Here is a 21022-nt window from a genome sequence, read left to right on the forward strand (position 1 = left end):
TCGAATTTCCAAGCTCAAGCGCTCCCCGCACCCAGGCTGCCTGGGTGCTAGAAGCGTTATTCTGCCTGTATTCACAGGCAGCAGGTGCACAAGGGGAAATATGGGTGTCTTTCCCCCAGCACCAATCTCCTCTTCGTCCCTCTCAGTGCTGCTGCCACAGGCCTGGACGGGCCCAGTGCTCCAGGCAGGCTGATCAGAGCGACTGCCCCATCGCAGATCACCTCGCTACGTCCCGTGAACCCGCCAGCCCTCAGCTTTGCAGCTCAAACCCTCCGCCAACACCAGCGTTGGGGCAGGGGATGCGCATAAGAGAGACTCTTGCATTAAAAGGATGCTTCCCGTGAGCTGGTAACACCTTAAACCATCTCAGCCACCTGCAGACAGGACATAAGGTTCTGGCAGCGTAACTTTTTCCAGGCTGGTTCCTCTGAGGGGGCTGCAGGTCATGCCAGACAGTAGATTTGGCCATGGTTTGGGTCTCATAGAGACTATCCTAGTTTAACAGCATTCCTTTCAGGGGATTTGGATTTGGGGGTGGGGGTTCAGCTGTGTCACAGAAATGTCTTTTGCCTATTTCATCTGCTAACGCTGTCCCACATCTCCTGGGGCACAGAAAGCTGGGTACGATCCATATGAGCATGTGAATCTCGGCGCTCTCGGTGACCTTCAAACAGAAAGCAGCCCTGCTCTGTAGCAGCAGGCCCGTAATATCTGCATCTGAACAGCGTCCTGGCTATAGCAGCGCTTCAAAGTAAACAGAGTTACCAGGAAACAGCAAATTCCTGCTATGCAAAGGAAGCCAGGGGCTGAATGTTACCTTTCCTTTTGTCTGCTGGGAAAGACAAATGGGGTGCTGTCATGCCTACATGGGACAACAGGGCTCCTCTGCGGATCCCGATTTTCTCTCCTTGCCTTTTAAAGGTCGTCGCTCTCCAGCATTAATCCTGTAAATTTGCTGGATGCCGCCTGCCCAAACAAACCAGGATGTGTTGGCAGTAGCAGGGAGCACGCGGGGTTTCAAGGTTGGCTCTCGAAGAGGGAGAAAAACACAGCCGGGTTTCTCCGGGCTCCATTCGTGCTGCAAGCCCACAGAAGAGGAAGCAGCGCCCACGGCTCTGCCAGGTCTCTGCCAGGCCTCCTGCCTCCCTCCTTGCCCCCGCTCTGCCTGCAAGGCGTCTTTTGCATCACTGACAAGTGCCTCCATCCCGATGCCTCCTAGGCCTGAACCAAACAGACTCTCGTGTTTTCCTTCTTGCATGATTTTACGTTGAGGGGAGTGAGGCCTTGCCTAGCTCACGTTTGGAGAGTCCTCCACTGCTGTCCCACAGTCCCCAGGGACTGTGTGTCCCGGATTTAATGCTGTAACTTCCCACTGCCCTCCCACAAAGCGCAGGTAGCCTCTGCTGCAAACAGGCCATGGGCTGCCACTCTTCACTGCCGTTTCCAGGCCAAAGCCAGCTTTGCCAAGCAGGTTTCCTACAACACAGGCCAAAAAACACCCAAAAGGGGAAGGGATTCACCCCGAGGGTTGCCCAGCGAAGCCCCATGACAGCCAGGAGCATATTCTCCCGGTACCAACCCCATCTCCCTCACCACCGGGTCACGCTACCTACCGCAGAGCTACACGTCAACACGCTGAGAGAGGAGCCCGGCCCAGGCCACCTACGTACCGTGCTGCTGGTTGTTCCCGTGGTCACTGCCTGCTGGAAGTGCGCGGCCAGGCCGGCTTTGTCTTTGCATTGCTCTTTGCACTCCAGGCACCGGAAGCAGCTGTAGTTGGTTTGCTCCGAGCTGCTGCTCAGAGGCAGGATGGGGAGGTCCTGAGCCCCGTTGGCCGCAGCCAAGGCATCCTGAGCCACGCCGGCCACCTTGCTAGCGGGGAAGGAGGTCACCGAGACCAGGGGGGTGATGTCTGGCTGTCCAATCATTTGATCCAGAGCAATAGGCCTCATGACCAGATGGGAGCACTGCATCACCAGGCCTTTGTCCTTGTGCTCCCGGGCGTGCAGCAGCAAACTGCATTTGTTGAAGAAGACGAGGCGTTTGGTGCAGTGGTTGCAGGTCACCTCGATGCGCATGCTTCGCCGGTCGTAGTGGCGAGCCAAGCTCTTCTCCAGGGCAAAGGAATCTCCACACTCCAGGCAGCGGTAACCGAACGGAGGCAGGGTGAGGCTCGCGTCGGCCGGAGGATTCAGGTTGGGTTTGTACGTCGGCAAGAGGTTTTTACTGTTGAGAATCTTGTTGAACGCTTCCACGAGGCTGGACTGGCTCCTGGAAATGACCGTGCCCGCAATGGTTGGGGAAGGCTTCTGCGGCTGCACCATCACCACTGTGGTGCCGTTGACTTTTTGGTTCGCCGTGGTGGTGATGGTGGTGGTCTGCGTCACCGTGCTGATGTTGGTCCTGGTGTCGGCTTTGGGCAGGGTCTGCGGCACCAGGTTGATGATGTTCTTGGCCACAGCTTTGCCCGTCTTGGCCGGCAGCACCACAGATTTTTGCTGAGCCACGCTGGCAGCGATCAGCATGGCACTGCTAGCGTTCTGGATGGTGGAGACCGGCAGGACGGTGCCTTTGATCTTCGTGCCATTGCCAAGCTGAACACTGACGATTTTTGGCCCCTCAATGGTTTTCAAGGGGCTGGAGAGCTCCAATTTCTCCTTGGGCATATCCAGCCCAATTCCATCTTCTTTCTCTGCTGCAGCCGGATAGCCAGCACCCTCAAGGGAGGTCTCTTGAGAGCTCTGCTCAGTCAGCCCCTTGGTGGAGCCCGGCTCTGAATCTGAGGAGACCCTGGTCACCGTCCTGGTGATGCTGCCGCAAGACGTCTTGATGGTTTTAATCCGCACTTTCAGGGGCCGCGAGGAATTGGAAGAAGGGGAATCATTATTGTCATCCTCCTCCTCCTCCTCCTCTTCCTCAGCACTGGACATACTCTGTGGACTTCCCATCGACTTCTCCAGAGCTTCTTGCTCTTCTTTGAGGGCGATGTTGTCCAGCTGCTTTGGAGAAGTAGGGAGCCTGGGGCTTTGCACGCCTGGCGAGGACGGCTTGAAGAACGGCTCCCGGGGGCTGGTGGGCGAGTGTTTCACTTCAGGAAGGTTGCTGGTGCTGCTGTCAAGGCTTGGGTCAGGCCAGGACGCGATGGGAGAATCGTCCGCAGAGTAACGTACGGTGACCGATTTCAGGTGGTCCAAGGGACTGCCGCCCAAGGCTGCAGCCAGACCCTTTGGGCTGGCTTCACGGCCCACCTCTTCCGAGTCGGACTCCTCTTTTTTGATGCAGGGAATGGTAGTAGGGGAGTTGTTTGCACCCCCTGGCTGGCTGGTTTCAAAGGGCTGCGGGAAAGCCGGGGGCAGGCTCTCTGCGCTGTCTCCCATGGGCTCTTTGCAGTCCAGCGACGGGGTGGGAGATGGGGAGAGGGAGGGCACCGAGAGGGATTTGTCTTTTGGCTTACACTCCCGGGGTCTGTCAATCAGGTTGGCAGTGTTGTCTTCATTGGGATCGGGGCTAAAATGGGAGAAGATATCCAGGGGCTTGGGGCCTTTTTCTTTCACCCAACACTCCCCATTGGAGGATGCCACAGCTTCTACGGACCTGGAGGTGGGGGACCTGGGCATCTCGGTGGCCCCAAAGCCATTCTGCAGCAAGCGGGGCCCAATAACGTGCCCATCTTTACTGCGTCCATCCAAGGCATCGAGCTGCTCGGGGCAGACGGTGTTCTTCACGATCACGCTGACAGCAGTGATGTCCGTGTGGGGGAGGACGTGGTCAGGAGCTCCTGGCTCCCCGGGGACCTGCTTGATGTGAGCGTCAGCTTCCTCGTGGCTGGAATGAATGGCCTCGTTCGTGTCGATGTCAGGAATATCGAAAGCTGCCAGGAGGTCATCAAAATCTGGAGTTTTCATGTCACCCATGGTGGGGAACACGGAAGAGTCTGCAACACAGCAGAGAGAAACATTAGCACCGAGACCTTGGGGATCAGATGAAGCTGTCACAGCACCCACGTGTCGTAAACCCACTTACCCACTCTCTCAAGTGCCACAACCTTACTACAGCCCTCTGCCCCTGTCCAGGGGGAACTGACTCAGCTAGGACACAGCTGAACTCACAAACTCGTGGCAGAGGCAAGGATGGGAACCTGGTCCTTCCAAGCTCCATGCTAGCCTCAAAATCCCCATGCCTCCTTCCTTTGAACTCCAGCCCTGATCCCCTGGGGCAAATCGCAGTCCTCCTCTGCCTTTTTCACTTTATTTGTTTGCATATCATCATTTGATCCCCAGCCAGGGCAGCAGAAAGTTCAAAAGGATCCCAGCACCCTGGGAGAGCAGTCTGGAACCAAGGGATGCAGCTCGGCAAGGACGGCACTACCCTGAGGCCAGAGCAACTGGCTACGTAAATACAAGGTGGGAAAGGGCCGACCGGGAAACAGCTCCGCAGCAAAGGATCAGTGGGTTGCAGTGAATCACTGACTCTCAGACAGCTGCAGAAAGAGCAGACGTCTCATCAGGGGAACGCGTGGTCGGGGACATCCACCACGCAGGCATTGCCCTTCCCCTCCGCACCAGCGAGGCCTTCCCAAGGCCAACCGGTCTGTCCAGTGCTGGGCTGGCCCTGGAAGGAGGACACCACTCACAAGGGAAGAGTCCAGACGGTAACATGGAGACTCAAATAACGTGGCCTGAGAGGAAAGGATGAAGAAACAGGGTCTGATATGCCAGGCAAGGTTGAGGGGAGACGTGGCAACAAGCTTCAAAATAAGTCAATGGATGTGGCAGAGAGGAAGGGAGTAATGTTCCTCCTGTCACTGCAGGCTGGATAAGAAATCCCCTGATTATACTGCAGCCAGGGAATGTGGGTTAGACAGCAGGAAAGACTCTTAATTTCTAAGGATAACCAGGCAATGGATCCAGCTGGCCAGGAGGACAGGGGATGTCCTGCATGCTGGAGACCAGTTGGATGCTTATCGGTCAAGGGGGGAGCAGACCCCAACAGCCTCTTGGGGATGGTGTTGGGGGTATGTTGCCCTCAGGGCAGGCAGGAAAGTTTTCAGCCGTTCACATGGCAGTCACGGCCCTAGGGGATACAGCAGAACAGACCACGTGGGATGGATGAGGAAGACGCATAGTGCCTTATACGGATAAATCAGCTTTTTTGCAAAAGGGAGGGATTCTTTCCTGGGGAGTCCAATTCAGTCAAATCCAAATCCACCAACTTTGATGGAGAAGTTCAGCCTGTGTGTCCAGCACCTGGGACTTACAGCCCTGCACAGTTCTGGAAACCCTCGACTTTGCCACGATTGATGCCAAAAACAAGTCACTGAAACCTGCCAAACCACCGACAGGCAAAAAACCTGCAGCTTTTGTCTTGGTAGATCAACCAAAGTGTCCTAATGGGCTGATGGCACATGAGAGGCACCTTCAGCTGTCAGATCTTTGGATCGTATCATCTGTCACCTCGTACTAGTGGTGGCTGTGGAAGGAGGAGTTGTGAGTCCCCGCTGCCAGACCCTGCGGCTGGCTACTGCACCAGAAACACACTGCTGCCACCCAGGAAGCTGCTGCTATGTTATATATTCATTCGATACAGATTTAATAATCGGCTAATCCCTCCCACCATTTGTGAGAGGTGGGATGGACGGATGGATGCACGCACAGCATCGTGATGTCTGCCAAATGGGCAGCAGCACTAACGAAGCTTGTTTCCTGATGATCTCTCGTGTCTAATGAGGGATGAATGTTGACTGCAGCTTTCCCCTTGCAGCAACAGCATCTCTCTCCAAACACCCACGTCCACGTTACCCGCAAGAGCCTTGTATCTTTGAGGCCGCAACACGTTCGCCTTTGCCCCTACGCAAACCAGTGCAGTTCATTCACCATCTCGCCCCTTTATCTTGGCTCGACTGCAAGGCTGAACAGAAGGTGATGCTCCAACGTCCTGCTGGCTACAGAACGGCTTGTGCTGACGGCTGCAGTCCATGTGCACAACATCCCCAGGAGAAAGCATGGTAGTGAGGTCCAGGAAAGTATTCCTCACATTCCCATGCCTGTGCAGCTCGGGAGAAGGAAGAGGGTCCCGTTCTTGCGAGAGCTCCTCTTAGCCTCCAAGGCCATCTCCATCGTGGAGACCCCCGTAACGTATGTTGTGGGCTGGATGCTCTCTCATTTCCAAGAGCTTCATCCGCCAGCATTTTCCCTCCCCAAACTGGAGGTGGATCTCAGCAGGCAGCAGAGGAAGCGAGCGGAGCTGGGAGATGCCACCCCAGCTTGCAGGGGAGCCAGACAGTGCAAATCCTCTTCCCGGCAGCATCTGGCCTCCGAGGAACAACAGCTCCCGCTGAGCCTGGGTTTCAGGTGGGTTCGCACCTCACCTTCACTCGCATCTGAAGCAGGAACTACCTTGTAGCACAACAAAACCAGGGGGACACCAGCCTCTCAAAACACACCAAAACACAGCGTCCTACCAGGCCACACAGGCAACTTCAGCCATAGCTGTATCAGCATATCTTCAAACGCTGGATGTTAAAAGATTTTAGACGTTGAGGGTGTCCACTGGTTCAGATCACCTTCACATAACATCTCTTTCCGTATTAAAACCCGTGCAATTAATTGTAAGTCTCCAAATCAGCTTTCATCCACACTCTAACAACAGTAGCTGGCAACAAAGCAGTTTGGAGGCCAAACTGGATTAAGAAACAGTCTTGGGACTATTCACACACACAGTTTGGTTGGTCTTTTTTTGCATCTGCCAAGCTCCCTCATACCTCCAAGTCAGCTATTCTTGGGCTTAAGCAAGGCTGTAAGGACTATGGTGGTTTCCCCGACAGACAGCTTAGTAAGGAGGCTTAGTCTAGCTTTATTTTTAACTCTCACTGTAGGTCACTCCAAGGGGATCTCCGCTGGCTGCAGCATGGGGTCTGTGGGCCACCAAGCAATCTGCCACTCCACAGAGACACTCATATTTAAAATGCTAAGTGGCATTTCTACTGGCATCACTCCTCCAGCCAGCTCCTCTTAACATCTTGCTCCAGCAACGGATTCGGTGAAGCCGACTCATTTCTGCAAGACTTCGAGAAATTTGCACCACCTTATAAAAAAATTCCATGCAGCTCCAGAGTGAGGAAACCAGCTTTCTCCTCCAGCTGATGCAGGACTTCAGCAGCAATCTCAGAAGAGAGATGCCACCAGTGTAAAGGGCCAGAAGGAAAAGCACCAGGCTTTAAAATACTAGGCGGGGGAGGCAGATACCAAACACTGCAATCCTGTTCCAGTGCTGCCATCTGGTTCCTCAGCACAGGATCTCTGCTGAGAATGGCACAACAACCATGAGGACATTTGTTTTTCAAATGACTTTTCTAATCACTGTTTAGCAGGACACAAATATTTACAGTAAAGCGGAGAGGAGCAGGTTGTTGTGCCGGAGAAGGTTCCCCAGAAGAAGAGAGAGAGGCCGGCAAAGCAAGGAAAATCCATGTCTGAGAAGCCACCTGGATCGTCAACGGGAGAACACTGTGTGGAGCTCCATCCTCAAAGTGACCTCGGGTCTGCGATGACAACAAATCCATCTTCAGCCTCAATGTTGCTTCTTCCAGGATCAGGGGATGGCTGGCTAGAGCTCTGGAGGAGGAAGGCCATCCCTGCACCTCTCGCCAGGCGATACTCTCCTCCATGCCTTCTCCAGCAAAAAGAGACCAAAAGCACCCAGCTGTGAAGAGCTGCTCACCTTGCACAGGAGGATACACAACTGGATGAACCTCATGTACCCGCACGCGTGGAGTTAACGGCAGCTGGGACGCGTGGGTTGAGCAGAGCCCAGCCGTGCCGGCAGGGCCGCCCGGTCTGGGCATGAAGAGGTCGCTCCGGTCTCCGCAGCGCTGGTTTGCGTCAGCTCTGGCTCCTTTCGCCTCTGATTAAGGGAAACAGAGCGCTCTCGCGTGCTAATGCCACAAAGGGCCTGCCCAGCGCTTGGCCGGGTTTGCCACTTATTTTGTGCAGACAAGTCGCTCAGCGCCTGCTCTGCTGCAGACCCTCAAGCAGTTTTATCAGGGTCTCCAGTGGAGGAGACAAATCCATGCTCACACACTGGCTTTAAATACATTGCGCTGGTCACATTTGTTTTGTGTTTCCTTCCCCGTCCCTCACTAAGAAGTTTCTTGCACCCTGCCTCTATCTTGGTCAACCTTTAAACATCTCTGCTTTTACAAGCAACACCTCTCTCTTTCTTTTTCCTTTTCTTTTTAAAAGCTCACAGCTTCAAGACAGGAATAAACTCATTTACGAGCCATTCATAGCTTCCAGGCCTTCAGAGATGCTCTTTAACTCATCGCTTCCCATCGAAAAGGGAGGCTCCCCTTTGCAGGAGTCTCTGCACAGGACAAATTACAAGGGTATTTCCTCCCCATCTGGTGTTAAAGGGAAGGTCTCCAGCTCAGAGGGCTTGTTTTGTTGCTGTTCCTAGAAAACCTGAGCCTAAGATCCCCTGTTCAGCCCTCTCCGAGGACAGAGGAGAGTCGTGCTCTTGACTCAGTAACTCCCAGGAAAGAGGAAAAAACGAAGACGGGAAGAGCCCAGCGTCGCCTCAGTCTCCACCAGGCTGATGTTATTTTGGTAGCTCAAAACACAATGATTTTCTTAGGCAAAAGAATTATTTTTCTTAGGTGAAACAAAGCCAATGGGAGCAGGACGGGGGGGGGGGGGGAAGGGAAGCATATTTTTAACCTTACCAGCTTAAGTGGCGTTAACTGCGGTGCATTACAGAAAAAGGAGAGTTTACAATGTGAATCTGCTTTACACAGAGACACCCAGGGCATCCCACCCCGTACGGCCCCTCCAAACGCAGCCGGGATGGGCAGGACCTGCTCGTGGTCCTGTGGCTCACAGAGCCGCTCTGGTGGCCCCACGGTGGTCACCGGTCCCCCCTTGCCGTATAGCGTGGGAAACTGAGGCACAGCGGAGAGAAAGAGTCAAAGATCCAAACCCTTTCTTGGAAAAAATCCAGAAACCCTCTCCGGATTCAAAGAGGACAAGCTGCAGACTGAAGGCTGCCAAACTTGTTTGCCAGCCCGCCCCGAACATCACAGCCCCAGTTTTAAATTAGACAGCAGACTCCACATCTAAAGTCCCCCCGCTCTATTACCCTGTCTGCTACCAAAAACACATCAAAGGATGTAGGTCACAGGATCACCAGAGACTACCGATCCTGGCATTCCCTAAAAAAATCATCCCACGGAGATGGTTTCCCCGATGCAAAACACAACCGAGCGCCATCCACTTCTGCACCTCTTCCCAGGGGCTGCCAGCTACCCCACAGGTAGAAATCACACACTGCTGAGCTACACGTCATTTATGAGTGGCCTCTATGGGTCACCCCACGTCACACGGCCAGCGAGGGTTGGCATTGGAGCCGCTGGATAACCCAAATCCCAGCTGAGGAACAAAGTCCCAACGGGCTTCTGAGCCTGCCACCACTGAGCCCCCTGTATCCCCTTTCCCCCCAAATACTCTCTGCCTCCCCAGCCATCTCGTGCCTCCCAAGGTCAGGAAGGCCCCACATCGCTTCTCCCCAAGCCCCCCCAAGGTTATGCAGGGTTTCAAGCCGAAATCATCAATGCCGTGCCGAAACGAGCCCTTTTGCCAGCAAAGGCGTGAGGCTGGAAAGACCGGCCTCAAGCTGAAAAGCAGGGCAGCTGCAGCCAGCTATTTGCATGAATGTGTGCACACAAAAACCCGAGCAGAAGCAAGTCACACCAATAATCATCAGGCTTTCAGTTTCGGGCAGAAGGATATGGTTTCTGGTTAACCTGCTATTCACAAAACCACCCCCCGCCAGCCTGGGGTCTGGATGCCCAGCAGAGACACGGCTCACACGAGGTTGTTCTTGCTTTGGATCGGTTGTGTAACCGCTGTTCAGTCCTCCGGGGGACATCGACTGGACACCGAGGTTGCTCTAACTGCAATAAACAGCCCAACATGCTCATTAAAGGCAGCGCAGGCTCACGGCAGCACAGATACCTGGAATATAACAGCGTGCAGCTGGCGTGCAGCGGGGACACATCTGAGCTGGTCTCTTTCAGGAAAAGCAAGCAATTTTGATAATGTTCTGCTGCAAGAGTCAAGTTTCTGCCTTTTAGGAAACATGTCTGGAACAGCCCCCTGCATACCCATGGCAGAAACGGCTGGGCGAGAAGCAGGGTTTTGGGCGCTGCCCCCCACAAGCACAGAGAAAAGACGGTAGAAATCCATGAGCTTCGAAAGAGCACCCGTAAAGAAGGATGATTCCTCTCTCCAGATCCAAGTCCACTGATCTTCAGCTCCAAGTGTGGAGCAACCCCAGCATTTATCCGCCATATCCAAATAACACAGGAGTCAAGGACAGATCAGCTAGTCTTGGACAGCCCAAAAGCCATTTGCACCCTCTCCAAAGGGGCCAGAAACAGCATGTCCAGGCGGGTAGAAGGATCTGCCTTCCCTCATTTGGTCCTGCCAGCCTCTCGCAGCCTGAATGAAGCTTAAAAACATCAGCTAGAGAGCACAGAGATGCGCGGTGGTGGGGAAGGAGATGCTTCAGGCCTGCTTCTGGGCTCTGCAGGGCCTTGGGGCCTCGCGTGCACGCATTCAGGGCCTCAAATCCCCACCAGACGCAGCTGCAAACGCCTGTCCTCACGGGGCAGCGCCTGGAGCGAGTTTCGGAGAGCAAATCTGCCCTTTGAGACTCGTGGGTAAGAGCCACGTTGCCAACCTACCTGCAGCTCCCACTGCAACTCAGAGTCAAAGAACGAAAGCAGGTAAATATGGATCAGTCTGCCATCACCACATTACTCCCAGCACAGAAAGGCCGTCATTGATGAGGCCCCAACAAACCAACCCCGAGCTCATATTTACTGATTCGGAAAAGCTGGCCCATAACTTACATCAGCCCTGTAATTGCTGAAAGTCAACTGTCATGTTTATGGCTCTCATCTGCTTATTTAGGCTAGCACAAAAAGATAAAATAATATAAAAAACATTCTCCTCTTCAGGCCTGAATCAAGCCTGCCTTAAAAGAGTGAGTGGATTTACTCATCAGGAGGCCAGCTGTGCTGCTCGCTGCTTTTCAGAAGGACGCTGACCCCAAAGATGGCCACGGCACGGAGATGACACCGCTCTCCCCCAGACTCCCGCTGCTTCGACCTCCAAAAAGCAGCGCAAGCCCCGGCTCACGCGGTGACAGCAGCTCATTTCGCCACTCACCTACGGCCACCCCACATCCTCCGCTGCACTCCCGCGTCGGTCCCGGACCGGGTCCTGTTCAAACGCATGCAAAGGGACCTGCCCTTACCACGTCAGCCCTCCCGCTCCCATCACCCAAAGGGGTTTTAGATCCAGGCTGTCCCTCCAGGACGGGCAGAAACCTCTTTGGGGCATTTTGTACCAGGGGAAACGCCGGGTGCTGCCGTCCCCTCCGGCCGGCGGGGCCGGCAGGGAGATGCCACCCCGGGGCGGCCACAACGGCGCGCACGCTTCAGCCAAAAGAGACCCGACGCGGGGACTATTTCAAGGGCTTGCTATTTTTAAAAGCCGCTTTTCCTGTTTCCCTTCCTGACCCTGGCAGGGGGACTTGTTTCCCCGAGAGCCAAGTTTGCGCACGAACGGCAAGAGCAACCCCGCCGCTCGCCCTCCGAGGAGCGGTTTTCGGCCGCAGCCGGTCGCGGTGCCTGGCTCGCGTACCCGCTCGCGGGGTGGCCCTGCCGGCCGCCGAGGCCAGCTGGAGCGGCGGCGTTCCCGGCGTCACGTGACGGCGGATTAGCTTCCGAGGCGCGGAGGAAACCTCTGACAAAGCCCGTCCCCGCGCCGCTGCTCCCGGGGGCCTGGAGCCGGCAGCCGCCCTCCGGGTGGAGAGAGGCCTGGAGAAGAAGGAGGAAAAAAAAAACCGACAACAATTCGCTGCGGTGGTTATTTGCGGTTTGGGGAAAAAATGGGGGAAAAAAGATGGTTTCACCTGGCCAGCAGGCTGGGGGACAGGAGCAAATTGCTCCCTCCGTGTTTCCCAAGGAGCGAGTCTGAAACCGCTCCCCTGCTACGAATCGCCAGCCTTTGTGCAGAGGAGCCGCCGCCAGCGAGAACAACTGGTTTTAATGAGCCAAACGAGCGCTGGGGGTTATATAACCTCCCTCCCCAGCGGAGAGCTCGGTGCTTTCGCCAGGCTTCGGCAGGACCAGGGGGGGCAAATTCCCCCAGCAATCGACTTGAAGCACCTGGCGCAGCTTTTCCACATTTCATTCCCTCCCTAAATCCTGCTCGAGCCCCGCGTTCCCGGCAACTGGTGGAGCGGAGGAAAGCAAACCCCGCGGCAGCCAGCGCTCGTCTGCTCTCGTTCCCTTCTCTCCTGGAGCAGCTCCTCCCGCCGCCGCGCTCCTGCGAAACGGCCGCAGTGATGGGCGACGCGATTCCCAGCCGGTGCCGGGAAGCACCGCGGAGGGGAAGGCGGCATCCGCGGCACAGGCCCGGCTCGGCCCTGCCAAGGCGCGGGGAATAACGCCACGGCGCAGCGGCATCGCTTCCCCGCACCCGGCAGGGCCAAGGACGGCGTCGAGGGCTCTGCAGAGCCGCTAACCCCGGGGTTTCGCGGGCGAGAGAAATCGTGCAAGATAAAGGAAAGCTGCAGATTTATTTCGGAGCGAAAACCTTAGTTTTCGCAAGCAGCGCCCAAGTCCTGTGGCTTTGCAGCGTAAAGCCACTTTACAATGTTTATTTTCAAGGTTTTATTCAGGTGTTTTAATTTAAGCTGCAACCTGCAACGTGCACAGCTCCCTGCTCTAACCATTCAACCTCTCCCTCTCCCAAGCGAGACTGAGATGCTCCTCAGCAGGGGAATCTCCCAAACAGAAAAATTCCCAGAAGATACCCAGATAGAGATCTTTCCCCCAACACTTTGCCTTTAATTAGCACACAAAACCCCAGAAGCTGAAACCAACTTAATGTTTTTTTTCTCAAGTGATGCAGAAGAGCACAATTTTACTGCCCAAGTTGAGCAAAGGCCAAAAAGTAAACGAGATTTATGAGAGGGGAGGATTTTAAGCGATATTATTAGTCTGACAGCAAGCTATTTTAAAAAATAAATAAATAAATAAAAATCACTCAGAAGGATCGCTTGCTCGGAAAAACATAGGTTGCGCTGCTGTCAACCAAGCAGAAAACTGTACGCTTAACCTCCTGGAGCTACTCCCAGGACTTTGTTTATCTATCTCCAAACAGCATCTCCCTCTCAGAGAAGACCTGGCATACAGAAGACATCCTTAGGAGCTCACGCTCTCCATGAAGTTGGGATTTTAGCCCCTTCACCCTATCGCACATGGGGAAACTGAGGCACAGAGCGATCGAGCAGTAAAGCACCGGCAACAGGGAGCAAGTCCCAGAAGTACAGGGACAGCTGACCCACGTGCAAAGCTCCGTGCTGGATTTTTAGGAGCCACCAACGCACTTTTCCCGGGGTTACGCTTTCAAACCCAGGTTATCCGACTAGTGACAAGTTCCCGCTGCACCCGTCCAGCCTCTCGCGGAGCAATTAGCCCATCTGACCACCACAACGACAGAGCTGGACCAGCGGCAGCATCTCTGATCATTTCGGGCTCCTTTGAGCACCGAGGGAGCCACCCCACCAAAACCTCGTACCTGCGGGAGTTACATGCTTCCCCTCTCGGCCAACAGTAGCTTTCTCGGCTTCTGTGCAGGCCCCGGCGACCACGCTCGAGCATCTAGCGCAGCGCCGGGCAGATCCTCCAACTTCAACGTTCGTTAGCTGCCCTCACTACTTTCCAGAACTATAATTAGTTTTGCTAATAGAAAAGCCAGGAGGGATTCAGGCAAGCTTTGGAAGAGATAACACAGGTCAGAAAAGAAACAGAGGTTAACGTTAAAAAATGCCTCTCACGCATGAAAAGAGCCTTTGATTTGCAGATCCGTGGCCGTGGAATTAAACCTCCCACACCACCTTTTCTCTTCCCCAGAGGGAAGGAAATGTAACTTCCCCCTCTTAATGATGGAGGAAGCAAGCAAAGAGGAAAAGTATCAAGGGTAGCAAAGCGATTTGGGGCACAGACTGCAGAGAGCACGGCATCCCCGCGTCCCCGGCCCACGAGGAGCTCAGAGGATCTCTGAAACTGGTAGCCCCTGCCCCACACCCTGCCCCAGATGTCCCCTCCTGCTTGTCCCATGTTCCTCAGCAAACCCCAAATGCTTTCCCACCGCTCCCCATGCGGCATTTACACCTCCGGCGAGCCGCCGAGTCCCTTGGCCATTCCCCGGGCGACACACCCCTGCTCCCACCAGCATCCACTTGCTCCGTAAACGCGGTCCAAACCCACACAGCCTATTGCCGAATCGCATCGCCCAGCCTCTTTTCCCACGCGAGAGGTTTCTCTCTCCTGCCTCCCTGATGCCCTGCAAATCTGCTTATCTAGCAAGCTTTTAGCAGCCCAGTTTGCAAACGCAGGTCCCATCGCGTTTCCGGAGAGGCAACCGCTCCGTGCCAGGGACCCAGCCCGTTACTAACCTTACGGAAAGGAGCTTTGCGATGGAGCGGAGAGGGAGGAAAAGCGAAAAAGGGCGGTGGGGGGAGGAAGGGACGGAGAGTGGTCTCAGGTTTCACATGTAGGAGAGGGTGCACAGGGAAGCGGGGGGGAATGATAGAAAGGCAGGCTGGTTAAACAAGAACCAGCAACACGTCCTACTCCCAGCATGACATCATGAGGTCAGGGCTCAGCAGGGACGGCTGCAGTGGGAGGGGAGGCTCGGGAAAGAAAAAAAAAAAAAAAAGAGAGAGAGAGAGAAATAAATAAAATAACCCAGCACCCAACTCCTCCATCTGCCAGTGCCGGGATCCAGCAACGCGCTGTGCCCAAGCCGGCAGCCCGTGGCCGGGATCCACACGCATGGGGCACTGCAGGCAGGGAAAAAACGGGGGCAGCGATAACGCACGGTAACTACCGGGATGTCAGGGCTCTGCTTACATCAGACCGGGTTTTTCCACCTCCCTTGACAGCATTTGCCTCCTCTCCTCCACTTAAAACCCAAATCCTCAAGGATTTCTGAGGAGAATCGTCTCTATTTCACATGCCAAGCCAGCTGGGCGAGTGTCGCGGCCATTTCTGGGGAGCTTTTGGGATGAGATGGGTTTGCATCTGCTGAAGCAGCAGCATCTGCAGTCTCCTAATCTGAGCCAGGCTCAGATTCACCATGTAGGGGAAAAGGAGATGTCTAGTTTTAGGATTTTTAGAGATCCCAGAAAGGAGGAAAAACTCCAAACCAAACCCCAGATGCACCCAAAGGCCCGACTTCATCAGTCCCCCCCCCTTCCTTCACCTTAATGGGAGTGTTGAAGCTTCAACGGCTCCGTTAAAAGCCGGCATTGTGAAGGTAAGCTTATGACAAAGCAATTCAGCGAGCGTCTGAGCACTTTCATAAGCCATTATCTCTACGCCAAATCCCCCAAGCTCTTCCCGCTCAGGGGGAAAAACCACACAAAAGATTGGAGGTCCTGACTTTGGGAGTTAACCTACAGTTTCCCTTTTTTTGGCAGGAAGCTGCTGTTGGCAGCCCAAGTCCATCCAGAACTACGGAGAAACCCTCCAACCCTTAGTCCCCTTCTGGATGAAAACTCACAGCACTCGAAGAGAGCAACAACATAAGGTCTAAAGTTGTCTCCAGCTCACAAGGCAGAGCCTAGACTTAACCAAAAGCACCCAACACCGCAAGCAGCAAAGCAGGAGTGAAACCCAGGCGTCATTTCCATCATTTTCTTCACGCAACCACCCGCGGCACAGAGGCACCGGCAGCTCCAGAGGTGGGACGCCCATCGGCTGCTCAGGAGCAAACTTCCATCTCGCTTTTCACCCAGCAATCTGGGCCACTCTCCTGCCCGGCAGGGCCTCCACCTGCCATGTCCACTTCTTTGTTCAGCTGTTTTGCAGGGTTATCACTCGCCAATGGTATCATTTTTCTCCCCAGAGCAAATGCCCGGCTCTGCTTGATTTACCGAAGGCGCGGGGGAGTGACATTTGCTTTGGGCTTTCCAAAAAAGAGCTTGCACCTCCCTCGGTCAGCCCAAGGAAAAAGGATCACCCCCAAAAGCAATGCTTTCAGAACTGGCTCAGCGCGGGGGCGAAGGGGAAACAGGGCCGGAGGAGCTGGCAAGCAAGCAAGGCCTCAGCAGGGCAAAGCGCAAAATCCGGCCTGCAGAAACCAGGAGCTCAGCACCTCCACGGACAAAGTCTCCCCCAAGAAACGCTCTCGCGCTCGGTGCACGACAGCCGTCCCCTTCCCAGGGTTTAGCCTGACGTTAAGCAGCAAATAACACTTGGCCATGTCAGATGGTCAAAGTTAATTTGCTTCCAAGTGCTCGAGAAGCGTACGTGTCCCTGAGACGTGTGGGCTTTGGTGGCTCACCTCGTCTCAGCATTTCCCAAGCAGCACTGCAAAGGGCTGGACTCAAAAGCAACCACGGCTGCAGGATTTAAAGGGGAAAAAAGAGCCACGGCACCGAGACAATCCTGGCAGAGGTTGCTCCAACGCTTGTGGCTTTTTTGTCATCTGTTGAAGGCGAATGCACGTGGGTACCTTCAATAACGACAAGCGCTGCCGCCGAAACAGCTCCTGACGGGGCGGCGAGCTGATAACCCGTCGCACAATGGCCGGTCTGTGCAGAACAACCTGCGGCTGCACCTTGCCGTGCGGTGTGCCGCCCCGTCAACGGGGCAGAAACACCACCACGCTCGCAGCCTTTGCGAGACAGGTTTGATTTCAATCGATCCCGGCACCCGCTGCGGCTCACCTCGGCCGGATACATCCCCGATAGGTTTTATCAAATCAAGGTAGAAAACGTTGCAATGTTAGTTTTGATGGAAGAAGCCACGCAGGTATCGAGGCCTCCAAACACGAGTACGGGCAGCGGGAGCTTGCCAAGACACTGGGTGCACGTTCATCTTGGGCAACCAAAGCCCACCGCTGACCTCCTGGCTACCAGAGCTAGCTAGAAATCAGGTCTGGTGTGACACTTACCGATTTCATTTCCACCTTCCTGCCCTTTCTGCTCTCTCCAACACATCCAGCCACACAATTCAGCTCCTGCTGGAATAAAATGCTCTTCTCCCTCATAGCCTGCTTCTCCATTTTCACCGCGCTTGGGGCTTTTTTAAAAAAACAAAAATGAATGAAAAAACCTGTGCGGTACCTCTCAAGGCTTAGCTGCTTTGTCCCTCCGCGATCGTGGCCTTTCGAGGTCCGGGCTGTTCGGCTTAGCTGGTTTCCATGGGGTCACTCCCTCCTCGGCTGTAGCAGGTCCCCTCTCTCTTTCATCAAGATTTCAGCTGCCAAACCGGCTCTTCCGCAACAGCTGGCGGATAACCAGCACGCTCGCCGCGAAAGGCGCAGCCAGAAGCCCAAACAGATCTGGTTCATTCCACATTTTCCAGCAAAGCCCGGCTAACGCGGAAGGAGAAGGTGTTTCACTGCGGCATGGTAGGATGCTTGGCAGCTCTTGCCAAGCCGGGCTATTAGCTCACTATTATCACAGACAGGAAAAGAACGGTCACTTTAAGGCGCTCCGAGAGTTTAATTATTAATTTATCCCAATGAAATCCACTGCCTCTCGGGGAGGCACGCTGCCTTGCCCAAAGTGCAACCTGGCCCCCGCTGCTCGCCCGCCTTGGAAAAGGCTCCTTCCTTCCCCCTTTTTCCGCTCGTAGCACATGAAAAGGCTCTCTGGGGGGACCAGGTAGAAAATAATACTCTGCCCCGGCACTCGATGGGCCATTTGAAACCCTCGACATTGTTTTCCCTGCTCCAGGCAGCAGTAGGGGATTAAAACTTCGGCCATTATGTGCATGTTTTGTGCTCCCATTGTGCTCCGCTCAGCCATCCCTCCGCATTAACATCTAAACAGGTCCCCGCTATTCAACCGGGCGCATGAGGTCTGGGGGCGCGGAGAAAAGCCCCGGCACCTCTCCCCACCGTGCAGTTCCCACCAGAGCTGCCTGTGCCCCTTCCTCCCCCGACCCGCTTCCCTCGGCGGCATAAACCAAATTTTACAGCGAAGCAGCCGAGCAGAGCGAGCAGGACGTTTCCATCTGCCAGCCAGGAGCGGAGCAGAAAGATGGGAGCTGGCAGGGATGATTTTTTTTTTTTTAATGGCCATGCCAATCCGATCGGCTGGTAGGAGCTGCTAAAGCTGTTGTGTGCGGTGGCCAGGCCGGCGTGACAAAGGCATCGTCGCTGGCCGGGAGCGTGGGGACAGCAGGATCGCTTCCCGCAGGGAGAAGGCAAGCAGGCATCCTTCATACACGGGTGCTAATTTGGAATAAGCACGTCCGCGCGGGGCTCGCTGCCTCTGCGGCTTATCCCTCTGCAGCCATTCCCGATTTCCCCCGGTGGAAAAGCCCCAAACCGAGGACTGCGAATGCCGCTGCGGATCCAGGTGGCGAACAGCATGTCTGCACAAGCCAGCTAGCACTGTTTACGTTCAGCTCGAGGAGGAGGAGCGTTGTTTGCAAACCCCTTCCTGGCTCCATTTCCGTCAGGAGAGCAAGCCGTTGGAGAGCTAGGCCTGGCGCAAGGCCTGGCCTTAGCCCAGCAGCCGCACCGAGTCTGTAAGCAGGTGCGATAAAGCGCTACAGCCTAAACGCCATCACGGCAGTATGTGTATGCCCTGCTCTGCTGCCTGCCTCCACCTGTATCAACAAGGAGAAATCATCCCCCTAACAGAAACAGCTCCGATGATGCAAACGCCGTGGCAAATCCCAGCCTCTGGACCTGGCGCGGAGGCCGTCCTGGTGACCAGACCCAGCCTGGACACACCGAGGAGTCCTGCTGGCAGAACTGGCTCTGTGTGGGGACGAAAACCATGGGAAAGGGAGCAAGGAGCAGGAAAATTGTACTCGGATCGACCGACGAGGCCAGCAAAAACCTCCGGCAGCTGGGAAAAAATGGGTTTTTGCATTAGCATGTCTTACTCCAGTCAGGCCAAATATATATCATTTATTTATATAGATATATAAGCTGCATCTGTGCAAAAGGGCTTGCCACCTAGAGCTCTGTCCCCATGAACAAGGTGCCTGCGCTCACAGAGCACCAACACTTCAGAGGACAAACCACCTGCGCAGAGCAGAGGTATTTTCCCCTCCTTTTCAAACACTTGCCTCCCGTCTCACGCATCCCCCTGTTCTCCCTGCTTTAAGGGCTTTAAAATTTAATAAGGAAGAAACTATCTTTTCTTCCCATCAAACAATCAGCCATTTCAAAGCCCGGTGAGCCCCGTCCCTACTGGGAGATTCACTACAAGAGGCAACAGGGCACTCGGAGTGGCCAGTCCACATCATATTTGGCTAAATCATATAATCATATAGGCTAAAGCCTATTAGCCAGGAAAACTCCTTGGAAATGCCAAAAAACAGCTAAAAGAAAAGATTTGCAACTGTGTAGCATCCTCGGCTGCAAGGTCTCCCCGCTGCCTCAGATTTCAAGGAGGCTCTGGCTACGGAAACCGAGCGATTTGAGGGAGGACGGGCTGAAGCTGCTCTTATTTTTAGTCCTGCTCTGTTACCATTTTCAGGCACGGGCTCCTGGTTCCTGCACATTATTCACAGCAGTGCATCAACCCTCCCAGACAGGGAAGGGGTATCTGTCAAGTTCAGACTATCCCATCATTTCAGGCGTCTCAAAACGCTTCGGGTAGAAGTTAGGTCTCGCCATGCCCTGCAGAGGGAAGCGAGACAGCCCTGGTTGACACACGGGGAAGAAAATAGGATAATCCTCCTGCTGTGAACCCTCTCAAATGGACAGGACCTCCCTAAAGCAACCCTGCCAACCACTCGCTTTGACCTGCAAGGAGGTTAAGTCAGCCGCGCCTGATACCCCCCCAAAAATAAGCTGCCCTCCAAGGATGACCTGGAGGGAGGAGCCTTGCTGGAGGCAGGAAAGACAGGTCCCGTTTGCCCCCCGGCCCAGGCTTGCGGGGCTGTGGTTACACCTCCCCGACCTCAGCGAGCCCCACGGCCTCGCCGGGGAACCGCCGCCGGCCCCCGCCGCTCCTTTCACGACCAAAAAGCTGCTCGCCGAAAAGCTCCGCAGCGTGACCGCAGGGTTTCCGAAAGCCGAGAGCAGCCCCGGTCCTCCTCAAATGATAGTAATACGTAAGCCGGCTTAGCGACTCCGACCCAGGAGAGGGCAGGGGATGTTTATACCTAAAAGACCGAAAAATCTGAACCTTCTGCTATAGGACAGATTTTATGATTGCTCTAACTGAAGCATAGTTTGTTCCCCTTTTTCTACACATTTAACCTTGCTTCTGAGGGTTATTTGCCCCTTGTTTGAATCACACAGGGCAAGAGCAAACCCACCTCAGATCTCCCCTTAGGTACCAGGGGGGTGGGGAGGGAATAAAAAAGGAGAGAGCAGCGTTTAGGTAGAAATAAAAAGGAAGCGCTGGTGTCAGACCCAGCGCCGGCAGGGAGACACCGGGGCACGTATCGACGCTGGAGCAAGCTGAGCTCATTTTTAAACTTTTAGTGGGTTTGGTGACAGCAAGTGACTCTTTAAAGTGACTGTGTAAGTTTTAAAAGCAAGAGGCAAAACGAAACTGCATGGTGAAGTGTGGGGGGGAAGGACGCAGTCTCTCACCAACACACAGCAAACGCCGATCCCCCCCCGCGTGGATATTAATAGCTAGCTCACAACTTTCACCGAGTTCAAAACATGCTTATTTGGGGAAGCGAGCAGGAAATCCGATTCTTCCCCCTGCAATTCGGTGCAAATCCACCCAAACCACCACGAACAGGAGCCCAGCAGGCCAGCGCCAGGGACACGGCGCGGTCCCCAAACAGATCCCAGCTGCCATGTACAGCGATGACACACATCCTGACGGGAGGCTGCTTGGGGATTAAATTCCCATACGTTTAACAGAATTAAGTCTCTACCATCTGCTAACTTCTGGAGATATCAAAACAAACAAGCAGTGGATGAGATCCAGCAAGCCCAACAATTTGGCCAGCCTGAAA

At 54.6% G+C, this 21022-nt stretch overlaps 1 protein-coding gene across 4 annotated transcripts in view; it reads right to left on the minus strand.

Moving 5' to 3' along the window:
- The window catches only part of LOC112992081 (zinc finger protein 687), a 32404-nt gene that overhangs the window by 7182 nt on the left and 4200 nt on the right, over window positions 1-21022 (minus strand). For 2 of the 4 annotated variants that reach the window (XM_026114955.2, XM_026114954.2), the window contains exon 2: window positions 1671-3934. In XM_026114955.2, coding sequence (XP_025970740.2) covers window positions 1671-3914 — 2244 coding nt within the window. In that variant the 5' untranslated portion in view covers window positions 3915-3934. Of the gene's footprint in view, window positions 1-1670; window positions 3935-13646; window positions 13843-17202; window positions 17533-21022 lie in introns of those variants that run through there. The other 2 variants (XM_026114956.2, XM_026114957.2) reach the window with 2 other exon arrangements.

Source organism: Dromaius novaehollandiae, chromosome 29 (genome assembly GCF_036370855.1).
Source record: "Dromaius novaehollandiae isolate bDroNov1 chromosome 29, bDroNov1.hap1, whole genome shotgun sequence".
In the NCBI taxonomy this organism is placed as follows: domain Eukaryota; kingdom Metazoa; phylum Chordata; class Aves; order Casuariiformes; family Dromaiidae; genus Dromaius; species Dromaius novaehollandiae.